General features: G+C 56.8%; 1 protein-coding gene across 2 annotated transcripts in view; it reads left to right on the top strand.

The window, feature by feature from the left end:
• Positions 1-35: 35 nt before the first annotated feature.
• Positions 36-13,142, top strand: part of LOC135422910 (mitochondrial Rho GTPase 2) — a 47,223-nt gene continuing 34,116 nt past the window's right edge. The window contains exons 1-16 of one of the 2 annotated variants that reach the window (XM_064672511.1): positions 36-88; positions 2,322-2,485; positions 2,570-2,746; positions 3,035-3,164; positions 3,793-3,963; positions 5,159-5,282; positions 5,458-5,525; positions 5,620-5,729; positions 6,950-7,159; positions 7,786-7,854; positions 8,859-8,969; positions 9,058-9,203; positions 9,483-9,540; positions 10,941-11,059; positions 11,453-11,614; positions 12,296-12,423. In XM_064672511.1, the coding sequence (XP_064528581.1) occupies positions 79-88; positions 2,322-2,485; positions 2,570-2,746; positions 3,035-3,164; positions 3,793-3,963; positions 5,159-5,282; positions 5,458-5,525; positions 5,620-5,729; positions 6,950-7,159; positions 7,786-7,854; positions 8,859-8,969; positions 9,058-9,203; positions 9,483-9,540; positions 10,941-11,059; positions 11,453-11,614; positions 12,296-12,423 (1,957 nt within the window). In that variant the 5' untranslated portion in view covers positions 36-78. The remainder of the gene's footprint in view (positions 89-2,321; positions 2,486-2,569; positions 2,747-3,034; positions 3,165-3,792; positions 3,964-5,158; positions 5,283-5,457; positions 5,526-5,619; positions 5,730-6,949; positions 7,160-7,785; positions 7,855-8,858; positions 8,970-9,057; positions 9,204-9,482; positions 9,541-10,940; positions 11,060-11,452; positions 11,615-12,295; positions 12,424-13,142) is intronic. The other variant, XM_064672517.1, reaches the window with a different exon arrangement.

The raw sequence follows: 13,142 nt of genomic DNA, 5'->3' as shown, positions 1-13,142 counted from the left end.
CCCGGATCACGTGACGGGCCGTATCGCGCCGCCGATTGGCTGCGGCCGCGCGGGACGGTTGAGCCGGCGGCGCGCGCCATGGCGGCAGGTTTGGGGGAGAGGGCAGGGGGGCATGGGGGGAACGGGGGTGTCACCGGGGATGGGGGGACATGGGGGGAACGGGGGTGTCACCGGGGATGGGGGGACATGGGGGGAACGGGGGTGTCCCCGGGGATGGGGGGACATGGGGGGGAACGGGGGTGTCACCGGGGATGGGGGGACATGGGGGGAACGGGGGTGTCACTGGGGATGGGGGACATGGGGGGAACGGGGGGTGTCACCGGGGATGGGGGGGCATGGGGGGAACGGGGGGTGTCACCGGGGATGGGGGGCATGGGGGGGTTATGGAGGTGTCACTGGGGATGGGGGACATGGGGGGAACGGGGGTGTCACCGGGGATGGGGGGACATGGGGGGGTTATGGAGGTGTCACTGGGGATGGGGGACATGGGGGGAACGGGGGGTGTCACCGGGGATGGGGGGACATGGGGGGGTTATGGAGGTGTCACTGGGGATGGGGGACATGGGGGGAACGGGGGTGTCCCCGGGGATGGGGGGCATGGGGGGAACGGGGGTGTCCCCGGGGATGGGGGGCATGGGGGGAACGGGGGTGTCCCCGGGGATGGGGGGCATGGGGGGAACGGGGGTGTCCCCGGGGATGGGGGGCATGGGGGGAACGGGGGTGTCACCGGGGATGGGGGGCATGGGGGGAACGGGGGTGTCACCGGGGATGGGGGGCATGGGGGGAACGGGGGTGTCACCGGGGATGGGGGGACATGGGGGGGTTATGGAGGTGTCACCGGGGATGGGGGGCATGGGGGGAACGGGGGTGTCACCGGGGATGGGGGGACATGGGGGGAACGGGGGCGTCACCGGGGATGGGGGGCATGGGGGGAACGGGGTGTCACCGGGGATGGGGGGACGTGGGGGGGTTATGGAGGTGTCACCGGGGATGGAGGGACATGGGGGGAACGGGGTGTCACCGGGGATGGGGGGACGTGGGGGGGTTATGGAGGTGTCACCGGGGATGGGGGGACGGGGGGGGAACGGGGTGTCACCGGGGATGGGGGACATGGGGGGTTATGGGGGTGTCACCGGGGATAGGGGGACATGGGGGGGTTATGGAGGTGTCATTACCGGGGATGGGGGGACATGGGGGGGTTACGGGGGTGTCACCGGGGATGGGGGGACGTGGGGGGTTATGGGGGTGTCACCGGGGATGGGGGTGCATGTGGGGTTATGGGGGTGTCACCGGGGATGGGGGACATGGGGGGGTTATGGGGATGTCACCGGGGATGGGGGGACGTGGGGGGTTATGGGGGTGTCACCGGGGATGGGGGTGCATGTGGGGTTATGGGGGTGTCACCGGGGATGGGGGACATGGGGGGGAAACGGGGTGTCACCGGGCATGGGGGGAACAGGGATGTCACCGGGGATGGGGGAGCATGGGGGGTTATGGGGGTGTCATCGGGGATGGGGAGCCACCGGGGGGCTGGGGGAACACGGGGGTAAGAAGGTGTCATGGGGGACAGGGGGGCACGGGGGCACCGGCGGTGTCATCGGCCATGGGGGAACATGAGGGGACTGGAGGCGTCACTGGGGATGGGGGTGTGCAGGATGCGCCAGGGGGGCTGGGGGTCTCCGGGGGATTCGGAGCACGGGGGTAACAGGAGTGTCACCGGAGGGGGAGGTGGGCTCTGAGGACAGTGCGGGTCTGGAGCACGGGGGTACCCGGGGCGTCACTGGTGCTGGGGGGGGACTCTGGGGCCGGGGGGGCTCTCGGAGCATTGAGGCAATGGGGTCATTACTGGGGCTGGGGGAGTCAGGGCAGTGTCACTGGGCACGGAGGACTCAGAGTACGGGGGTAATGGGGGTGTCACCGGATGCAGGGGCAACGTGGGGTCTGGGGGGCTCTGGACACGGAGATACTGGAGTGTCACTGGGCCTGAGGGGCTCAGGGCATGGGGGGCTCTGGACACGGAGATAGTGCAGGTGCTACTGGGGCTGGGGGGCTCAGCATGGGGAGGCTTGGGGCACGGAGATACTGGGGGTGTCACCGGAGTGGGAGTGCTTGGAGCATGGGGTTAATGGGTCCATCACCATGCTTTGGGGCACAGAGATGGCACTGGGGTGTGGGGGTCACAGATGCAAAGGTGATGGAAGTGTCATTGGCGCTGACTCGGGGCATGGAGGGGCATGGAGGTACCAGGGACTGAGGTGGCTCAGGACACCCTGATAATGGGGTGCCCCCAGGGCAGGGAACCTTGGGACATCGGGTTCCAGGTACACGGGGTAACAGGGGGCGTCCAGATGTGGATTCTGTCCCCCCACCGATCCCGGTGCCGGTACCAGCAGCCTGGCAGCGTCCCTACCTGAACATCTTCAAGCACTTCCGTGTGGAGGAGTGGAAGCGTTCTGCCAAGGAGGGGGATGTGGCTGCCCTCACGGTAACAGGGGCACCACGGGGTGGGGGCACCAGCCAAGGGTGGGCAGCGCTGACCCTTCATCACTGCTTTCCTTGGTTTCACAAGGACACGAGGCTGAAGGGAACAATCTACCGGATCCGGGGCTCCAACCCTGCCAGCAGTTACTTGCAGCTGCCCCGGGCTGGGACACAGTCACTGGGGCTCACGGGGCGCTACCTCTACCTGCTCTTCAGGCCCCTGCCCCACAAGCACTTCCTCGTTCACCTGGATGTCACCACCGAGGTACGCGACACTGGGTGGACTCATTAAACCACCCTCATTAGCACTGTGACTGATTGAAGGACTGGGGGTGGCAGTGGTGGTCTTGGGGGATGAAGACCTTGGCTGATCTTTGTTGCTGCTGGTGGGTTTCCCCGGGCTGGAGTTGATTTCCGTCCTCACAGCATCTCTGCTGGGGACAGGGGACGCTGAGGGGACGGGAGGCACAGCTACGTGCCTTGTCCTCTGCAGCACTTCCCTGCCAAAGCCACCAGGGTGACTAAAGCTCTGTGTGTTGGTGTCTCTTCCCAGGAAAACCAGGTGGTTCGCATCTCCTTCTCCAACCTCTTCAAGGAGTTCAAATCCACAGCCACCTGGCTGCAGTTCCCCTTTGTCTGTGGAGCAGCCAAGGACTCAGCGGGTGACTCTGTGTCCCGGCGTGGTGAGGAGCTGTGTGGTCGGGGCTGGGCTGGCATGTCACCACCAAAATAAATTGTTAGAAAATAAATCGAGTTCAGAAGTTGGCTTGATTCCTTTGGGGAGGGTGAAGAGAAGCTGTAGCTGCCCAATCCCTGGAAGTGTTCAAGGTCAGGTTAGACGGGGCTTGGAGGTCCAACCTGGTCTAGTGGAAGGTGTCCCTGCCTATGGCAAGGGATTGGAACAAGATGGTCTTCAAAACTTCCTCCCAACCCAAACCATTCCAGGATTCTCTAAGAGTTGTGGGTCTGAGCAGGAGCTCTTCCACATGCAGAAGCTTGGAACTGTAGCTCCTGGTAGGGCTGTCAGCCATCCTTGTTCTCCCAAGCAATGGGGTGCAGTGTCAGGCCAGGCATGAGCCTACGGGGATGGTGGGGCTCCCTGTCCTTCCCCACCCCTAAGCTACGAGGCATATTTTCCCATCTCCCACTGGGCACAGGCCTGGTGGGAATCTTGCCTGGTGGGAATCTTGCCCGGTAAATAGTTTGCTGAACTGTGTGAATCTCGTGTCTCCCATCCTGCAAGGTCCAGCATCCACATCTGTAGTGTCTTTTCACACCATCCCTATTCCCACGTGCCCCTCTCCTCCCCAGGTGCCTCTGGAGCAGCCCCTGCCGATGTGCGCTGGACGTGCCTGGTGCTGGACCTGCCCTCCATCCTCTCCCTGTACCTGAACCGCCGGTACAGCCACCTCAGGGCTGTCAAGCTCTGCTCCAACCTGCTCGTGAAGAACCTCTGCACCAGCGACTTGGTGTTTGACCCAGGTGAGGAGCCAAGACCTCGCCATGGCCTCGGGTTTCTCCTGTGACTCCAGCCCGGCCTGGGGGAAAATCCTTGGGGGTTCAAAGCTGAGGTTGCAGCCCTGGCAGAGCACTGGGCTGCTGTTGCTCTATGATATGGGCAGGAAGGGCAAAATACTTACTATGATGTTAAGTTTCCATGTGGGCGGGGACACCTTCCACTAGCCCAGGTTGCTCCAAGCCCCATCCAGCCTGGTCTTGGACACTTCCAGGGATGGGGCAGCCACAGCTTCTCTGGGCAACCTGTGCCAGGGCCTCACCACTCTCACAGGGAAGAATTTCTTCCCAATATCCCATCCCTCTGGCAGTGGGAAGCCATTCCCTCTTGTCTTGCCACTCTGTGACCTTGTCTGAAGTCCCTCTCCAGCTCTCCTGAAGCCCTTTTATGCACTGGAAGGCAATCTGGAATGTAATACAGTCTCTCAACCTCTGGAGGAAAGTATCCTCTCATTTTCCAGCTGTGAAGTGAACAAAAAGACCAAAGTTAAATATCTTTCCAAGATTAGAATTTTTTTCAGGGGGAAAGAAAGAAAGAAAGAAAGGTGTCACCACACCTTACTTCTCCAAGACCTGTGCTTTTATCTGCTGGAAGAGCCTGTGCTTTTTTTTTGTGTCAGAAATCTTCCAACCTGCTTTTTTTATCCACTTGCTCAGTGTGGCAGAGATACTTTGGTCAAACCCTTTGTTTCTGCCTTTCTTTTTTTGTGCTGGAATTCTGCCTGAACTGCCTGGCCCGATGGAAAGCATCAGTGGGAAGGAAGTTACAGAGGCTGCTTTGAGATTTCTGAAACTTGTTATATCTTGAAGAATTTCCTGTATTTACAAATACATGAAGAAAAGAAGACAAGAAAATGGGAAATGAGTCTTAACACAAATCATGTTAAACTGCTGAATCAATGAACAGAAACTAACTGAATCTTGGGCCTGAGGGTTTATAACTTGAATCCAAGTATTTGTGCTCTGGGCTCTTTGGAGGTTTAGAGTTTCAGGAATCCACCTGTGCAAAGGTGTGTTAGTATGTTCCTCAGGCTTGGGATCCTTGTTTCTCAGGTGTTCTCAAAGAGGGAGGGGGTTTGTGCCCATGTCCCACAGGGAATGTGATTTCAGCCAGCTCCACAGGCCTGGAGAACTCAGTGTCTGTCTGTCCCTGTGCTACCAGGTGTGACCTTCTCCAAGGCCCGGCACACCGACCTGGCCTGCCGTGGGATCGCTCCCATGCCAAGGGAAATGGCATTCCCTGTGCCCAAGGGAGAGAAGTGGCATGACCTCTATGACTACATCAGGTATGGCTGCTCCTCGTCCCACCACAGCTCCCAGATCTTCCCACTCCCTGGGGGAAGGCAGGGTGGGTAATGCCACTTGAGGAGTGACAGATCCAGGTGAACCTGGGGCCCAAGTGGGCATTTTGGTCCCCTCAGCTCCAGCATTTAGATGTTGCCTTCCTCTGATGCTGCTCAGGTTCCCATCCGAGGGGCTGAAGCTGCCGTACAACTCCATCCAGAGGAGCTGTCCCAGTCCTGCAGCAGGTGGGAATGCTGGGGGCAGCAGCCAGGGCCGTGCCACCCCGGCTGGGTGCCCTGGGTTCTCCTTAGAGCCCTCCCTGCTCCTCGTGTCCCCCAGGTGACGGAGCCTCGGAGGAGCCTGTCCGCCAGCTGCCCCCGCCGGTGACGCTCACCAGGGCCGTGTGTGACCGCCTGTCCCTCATCCACCACATCACCAGTCCCAAAGCTGTGAGTGCACCACGGAGGAGGCAGCAGCTCCTTCCTTTCTGCTTGCCATGGAGTCTTCCCCCACATCTGTGTCTTTAAGACGTAGGAGCTGCTTGTTGTCGTTGGCAGCTGATCTGGCATGGTCTGGTGACCACAGATAGTTCTGTCTTCAAATTATTAATGGGAGGTGAGGTCTGGAGACTAAGGACTGTGATGGGTGCCCTCGGGGAGCAGAGCAGTGCATGGAGTTGGGATTGCTGGGACTGCAGGCAGCTGTCCTCTGCCTGATTTTCCCCTTCCTGGTGGTGCTGATATGGGAGCTGGTGTCCAGACTGGCTTACCAGTGTGGTGATGGGAGTTTGGAGAGGGACTGGGGGAAGCCATCCTCGTGCTGTGGAAAGGGAGAAAATGAGGAGCACAACTTCTCTTTATTAGAAAGTGTCCAAAGAATGGCCATGAAGATGGTGAAGGGTCTAGAGGGGAATGGAGCCGTATGAGGAGCAGCTGAGGGCACTTGGTTTGTTCAGCCTGGAGAAGAGGAGATGGAGCACAGACCTCATCAGGGTCTGCAGCTTCCTCGCAAGGGGCAGTGGAAGGGCAGCTCTGATCTCTCCTCCCTGTGAGCAGTGACAGGACCCAAGGGAATAGCTGGAGCTGTGTCAGGGGAGGGTCAGGTTGGATCTCAGGAAAAGGTTCTTCCCCCAGAGGGTGGTTGGGCACTGACCAGGCTCCCCAGGGCAGTGGGCACAGCCCCAAGGCTGCCAGAGCCAGGGAGGGTTTGGACAACGCTGTCAGGGACTGGGTGGGGTTGTTGGGGCATTCTGTGCAGGATGGACTTGATGCTCCTTGTGGGTCCCTTCCCACTCAGGATACTCTGTGATTCTATGACCTGGGATGAACTGGGATGGGCTGAGCTGGCTGACTGGGTGCTTTAGACCTCCTCTGCTCAGTGGAGAGAGGGCAGCTCTTCCTGTTGAGGGCTGAGTGTTTTCTGGGGCTCTGATTTTCTATCTGGAGGAAATGAACTGTGCATGGACAACACTGGGAGTGTAGGCAGAGCAGCTGTTTAACACACCTGGCCAAGCCAGGTGCACACAGGGCTACCCTCCCTCCAGGTTGTTTCATCCTTATTTGTATCACCATGAAGAGTCATCAGGAAAGGGAGGTCTCTCTGTCCCAGCATCGGGTGGAGGGTGCCAGGAGGAGGACTGAGCTCTGCCTGAGGCTTTCCTCATTCTCAGGTGCCACGCCGGTCTCCTGTAATCACAAAAAGCATCCCTGAGGTTCACCTGACAGCCCCGAGAGCTGTGCCTGCTGGGCACCTGGTGCCAGAGGAGAACCAGAGACTGCACAGTGTGGGGGACACTGGGCAGCCACCATCAGCCATCCATGTCTACGCTCATCAGAGGGGTGGACAGACCACCCCAGCTGTCCCCGCTGGCTCAGAGGAGGTGGGTGAAGCACTGAGGAGCTCAAGGTGACTTTGCAGTGCTTGTTTCTGATTCTTGTGAGCCCAGAAGTGAGAAAGGAAACACTAAATTCAGGCTGGAGCTCCAGAGTTCAAAAGGTGTTATTTTTTCTGGCTAGCAGTTCTCTTTTCTGTTAGTACCTTACTTGCCTTGAAAGAGGAACCCTGTGTTCAAACACGCTGACCTTAAGCCAATAGCATGTTTACATCTGCCCAGAGTGTGCACAGAAAGGGCTCTGGCCCAGGTGTGCTGTCCTAGCAGGAGGTTTCAGCCTGCAGGATAAGAGAACAGCCCTGGAAGTGTTCAAGACCAGGTTGGTTGGAGATTGGAACAACCTGATTAGTGGAAGGTGTCCCTGCCCACGGGAAGGGCTGGCTGTATCCCCCAGCTTGGGGCTGGGAGGAAGAGCTGCTTAACACCAGGAAACCCCAGCTCCTCCTGCCTGCCAGGCTGGACTTGAAATACTTTGAAGTTGTTCCCTCTGACAGGAGAGACCCAAAGCTGCCTCTGTGTTGTTCAGAGACAGATGAGCACTGGGGGCGGGGGTGCCCTGTGGGTGGAGGATGTCAGCACAGCTCTGAGCATGATGGTGCTGGGTTTTTTTCCAGAGGCTCTTACCGGATCCCATCCTGAAGCTGAGAACGATTATTGGCTTTGGAGGCTGCAGCACCAAATGGGTCAGTAGCTGAGTGGTTTGGGGAGTGGATCTGTCACCATGTGACTGGGGTATTGATTTTTAGGAGGTGTGAAATACAGCTGAGTGTGGCATTGCTGGATGTGGAAAAGGATCCCAAAGCAGATGGGGACAAGTGTATGTTCGTGCACGAGTGTTCTGCTGTTATGATGGTGAATTAGAAATTATGGGGCCTTTTAGGCAGAATCATAGGATGGAAAAGCCCTTCAAGATCATCAGATCCAACTGTTCCCCCAGCACTGCCAAGGCCACCACTAACCCCTGTCCCCAAGTGCCACATCCACACATCTTCTGAGTCCCTCCAGGGATGGTGACCCTACCACTGCCTTGGGCAGCTGTGCCAGGGCTGGACAACGCTTTCAGGGAAGAAATTTCCCAATATCCATTTAAATCTCCTCTGGCACAGCTGGAGGCCATTTGCTCTCACCCTGTCACTTGTTCTCTGGGAGCAGAGCCCGACCCCTACCTGTCTCCGTCCTCCTGTCAGGGAGTTGGAAAGAGTGAGAAGGTCCCTCCTGAACCTCCTTTTCTCCAGGCTGAGTCCCCCCAGCTCCCTCAGCTGCTTCATATCAGACTTGTGCTCCATTCTCTTCACTAAATTTCATGGGTTCTTTTTAACACATTAAAACTCCTGTGCTTTGTTGGAGGCTCGGAAGGAAGGGCTGTGTTTTGGCTTGTTTCTTTGGGGCACTGGGCCTTGCTTGCGGTCTGTGTTAGGGTAAAAAAAGGGTTGTTTTGGTTCAGTCAGTTCAAGGCTCTGCCAACAATGTCATTTTCCTTGGATCTCATGTTCACATAGTAGGGAAAGGATCTTAAAACTCATTCAGTTCCAGCCCCCGGCCATGGGCAGGGACACCTTCCACTAGACCAGATATGCTCCAAGCCCCATCCAACCTGGCCTTGAACAATTCTAGGGATGGGAAAGAAACCTCTGCCTAGGAGCTGGGGCACTTGTGGAGCCCTGTGCCTCCTGTCTCGGTGCTGCAGGCGCTGTGGACGCACAACAACGCCGCGGTGGTGTATCCCTGCCACGCCGTCATCGTCACCCTGCAGCTCCGCACCGGCGAGCAGAGGTTCTTCCTTGGCCACACAGATAAGGTGAGTGTAACCTTCCAAAGCCTGATGGCAGTGCTGTCCTTGCACCCCAGGTGTCCCCCGGTATCCTCTCACGTGGTGTTTCCCACAGGTGTCAGCGCTGGCCTTCAACGGGAGCAGCACCTTGCTGGCCTCGGCGCAGGCCGGGCCCCGGGGCGTGGGGCGCCTCTGGGACTTCCGCACGGGCACCTGCCTGGCTGTGTTCAAAACCCACGTGCACTCCCTCTGGTCCCTCAGGTGGGTTTCAGCTGGGTGCAGCTGTGTGTTCAGGCAGGTGAAGTGTTGCAGTATGGCAGCTTTTCCGTGCTATTCTCACGTGCAGGGATGAATTAGAGCTGCCTGTGTTTGTCACCTCAACCAGCTGGCAGCTGGCCTGGATATGCTGGCAGCTCCCTCCTGAGCTTATCCCTCGGGTCTTGCTGTCTACCCATCCCTACAACTTGTCCCCTTTTATCCCCCACTGGGGTACAATCAGGGTGCAAGGAGCTGTGTTTCACAAGGTTCCTCTTGTTGCAGCTTTTCCCGCAGCGGAGCCGTTCTGTGCGGAGTCGGGAGGGACGGGCATGGCAAAACGGTGAGACCTGAAACTTGGGTTGGGAGGTTTCCCTGAGATGGCTCTTCTCCCAGATTGTGTAGTTATTCTGCAGACAAACCTCTGCTCTGGGCTTTCCTAGACATGTTCTTGAGGGAGATCCCTTTCTCGTTAGCTGCCTAGGAAATACTTTCCATCTGCCTGATGCTTGGTGGGTGTTTGCATGCACATTCCTCAGCTGCAAGCGAACAAATCCTTTCAGAAGCAGCTGGAGAGACCTGCTGGGGCTGTGCTTTGGAGGCTGCTGTGCTCCTGGTGTGTTCCCAGCCAGGAGCCCAAGCGGGGTGATGTGACTGTGCCCGTACTCTGCAGGGATCACCGCAGGCTCATGTGCCACATTCCCACCTCTGCAGCCCTTCTGAGGGACACATGTTAGGGTGGCATTCCAAGCTGGAAGCCTTGCAAGCATTGTAATGGGAGGTTCAGCACTGACTGGAGGCCAAAACCCCTTTATTTTAATAGCATTTAGGGCAAGATGTGAGGTTTAATCTCTCAGCACCGAGCATCTCTGCGGGAAGGGATGCTGGGTGCTGGAGCTGCCACCCACCAATGTAGCTGGGGGATGACGCAGATCCCACATGGAGCGGTCAGAAATAAACTTGTTTTGTGGGACTGGGTGTTTGTTTTGTCAGTGGAAGTGTTTTCATCCACTGATCCCTTACTGACAACCACCAGCAATTAGCTGTGCCATTGCTAATTGCAGGAAAAAACACACAGTGCTCCATGTTTTTCTCAGCATGTGGCAGCATTCTCTGATCTGGGTGGGAGCTGGTGAGCTGCAGCTGGGGAGAGATCAATGGGGTGAAAGCAGGGTGGGAGAACAGGGAGCACCTCTCCCATGGTGATGCCTCCGCCCATCTCAGCCTCTGAGGTGATCCTGGGTTTGGTGTTAATGCTGTTCTGGAATGCAGAGCATCCACCTGCATTTCTTCAGCCATTTGCCCCTTTCCTTTGAGGAGAGGGTTTGACTCCTACCCCTGGTGGAAGGCGCTGAGAGCACACAGACCTGCATTGGAGCAGAGGCTGGGACAGCCAGAGCAGTGGTCACGTGCTACCTCCCACTCCCTCAGCCCTGATACAGCTCCTATATCCCAGCAGGCAGAGTTCTCACTCCTCTGTGGGTTTGCTTTCCAAGTCTGAGTCCTGTTGCCAGGCAGCCCTGGGATTTAGACCCTGTAATTATGGATTGTAGACAAGGATATTGCTGTGAAGCTTTGCAAAGCTGTTGAACTGTCCTAAACCCTCTGGGTGAGAGGTTTTATTTCCCCTGCTCCAGCTCTGTTATCAATACTTTGTGCCCAGCTCTGGAGCAGCTGCTGGATGAAAAGCTCTTCCACTGCCAAGGTTTTGAGCAGCTCTTCCATCGTGTTTTTGTGTTTCAGTTGGTGGTGGTGTGGAACACTGCTCAAGTAACCCGTGGTGGAGGGGTGGCTGTGCTGGCCAAAGCACACACAGATATGGACATCCAGGCCTTGAAGATTGCTTTCTTCGATGAGACCAGGTACATGCAAAGAAAATAAATCAGAAACATTGATTCTTAGATATTGGGGAGGGTGAGGGTGGTGAGGCCCTGGCACAGGTTGCCCAGAGAAGCTGTGGCTGCCCCATCCCTGGAAGTGTCCAAGACCAGGTTGGATGGAGCTTGGAGCAACCTGGGATAGTGGAAGGTGTCCCTGCCTATAGACTGGATGGGCAACTAGGTGGTCTTTAAGGTCCCTTCCAACCCAAACCATTCCATGATTCTGGCATGGCTCCAGGGGGAACTGCGGTGCTGCAGCCATCTGGTTGCTATTCCTGTTCTTGGTCTGTCAGGTGGCCCTTGGGACACTGAGCTTGGGATACCAGGGGCTCAGGGAGTCCTGCCCTGCTCCTCACACCATGTCTCCTGGGACAGGATGGTGTCGTGTGGCCGGGACAACATCCGGCTGTGGCGAGTGCGGAGCGGGGCCCTGCACTCGTGTCCCGTCAACCTGGGCGAGTACCATTCCCTGGACTTCACCGACCTGGCCTTCGAGGAGGGGCCCGTGGCTGAGCAGGAGCAGGAGGACCGTGCGCTGTAAGGGGCCGTCACCAGCACCATCCTGGGGAACCTGCTGGGAGGGAGCTCTGTGCCTCCCTGCTCAGCATCCTCCTTCCCCTCCTGTGCACCACCACAGAATTTTGCTTGGGTTCTCCCTGCGAAACACAGGTGCCTCCTGGAGCTGGGAGAGCCTCTCCCCTCCTCAGCACACATCACTTCCCAAAAGAGATTTGGCTGCTTCAGAACAGCCCCAGAAATGGCTCTTTCCTCTCGCTATAGTGATGTTTTGCCATATTTAGTGATTTTCTTCTCACCTGAAGCTTTCTGTGGCAGCAGGAGGAACGTGGAACACATCTTCTTGCATACAGCCAGACACACACTTTGTTGTTGTTTTATTTTAATCATCAGAGCCAGGCCTTTGTTGCCACCACATATGGTCCCATCAAGGCAGAGCTGTCAGCTCAGCCAGCCTGTAGCATAGAGAGGCTCCTTTCTGGAGTCTGTGCCAAGCTTTTTGGCTTTCTTGCTGCTTTCTGTTCCAGAGGGTCAGGAAATCAAATAGGAAGCTCTGACTTGGTTGGAGATGTGTGGTGCAGCACATGGAACACTTGGACACCTAGCTGACCTGTTATATTACTGTGAACCAGCATTGCTTTCCACAGGTAAGGCAAGCTGGTTTTTCACTGAAACCAGGTCTCTCTCCTGCTTTTTTTACAGCTTTGTCTGCAGCAAGAGCGGCCACGTGCTGGAGGTGGATTACAAGAACATGTCTGTGCGGAGCGCGCGGCGGCTGCTGCCGGCACAGCCCCGGGAACACGGGCAGGAGCAGGCAGGGAGCAGCTCAGGTGGGAGCACCTGCAGGGAGGGAGGGGGGGACCAGCCAGGGGGCACCTCAACCCCCACCAGGGTCAGAAATGAGCTCAAACACATCCCTGGTCAAACCAACCAGCTCTTTACCTACTGCTACCGGTTATTTTGGGTCGATTAGATCATCTCTATTGGCCTCTTAAGGACTGCAAATAATCTTCCTTAGTGCAGCAAAGTATCGTTTTAAGAAAGATTTTAGCATTTTAAATGCTGATTGCACTTTCAGAGAAACACCACTTTTAGAAACATGAAACAAGGTCTTCATTTGCTGATGGGAGGCTTAAGGGAGAGATGGAAAAAGAACGAAGCAGATGAATGAAAAAGATGAATTTGGGGATTTTTTCATTATTCAGCCTTTGCAGAGCATTTGGAGAATCTTTGGGGCTGTACATTAGTCCAGCTCTCAGCTCTTCCATTAACTTCAGTGGCAGGAAGAATTCACTTTCAAGTGGGATTGCTCTGATGTTTTAAAACTTAGCACATGGTTTGCTGTATCAAATTGAGCTAATTAATCAAGAACATGCCCTTTGAGAGGTGTGTAACTGCAGTTCTCGCCTCATGGGCAAGAAAAGGCCCAAGAGGAGATGAAACAATGTCCTTGGTGTCCTCCTGGTAGCAGTGCTGGCTCTGACCAATGGCCTTTATACCTGAATTTATACCTGGGGAAAATTCCTCCACTGAAAGTGTAGTCAGGCTT

The sequence above is a fragment of the Pseudopipra pipra genome, chromosome 16, assembly GCF_036250125.1.
Source record: "Pseudopipra pipra isolate bDixPip1 chromosome 16, bDixPip1.hap1, whole genome shotgun sequence".
NCBI lineage: Eukaryota > Metazoa > Chordata > Aves > Passeriformes > Pipridae > Pseudopipra > Pseudopipra pipra.
The sequence above is the reverse complement of the archived record's forward strand: the minus strand, read 5'-3'. Positions and strand labels throughout refer to the sequence as shown.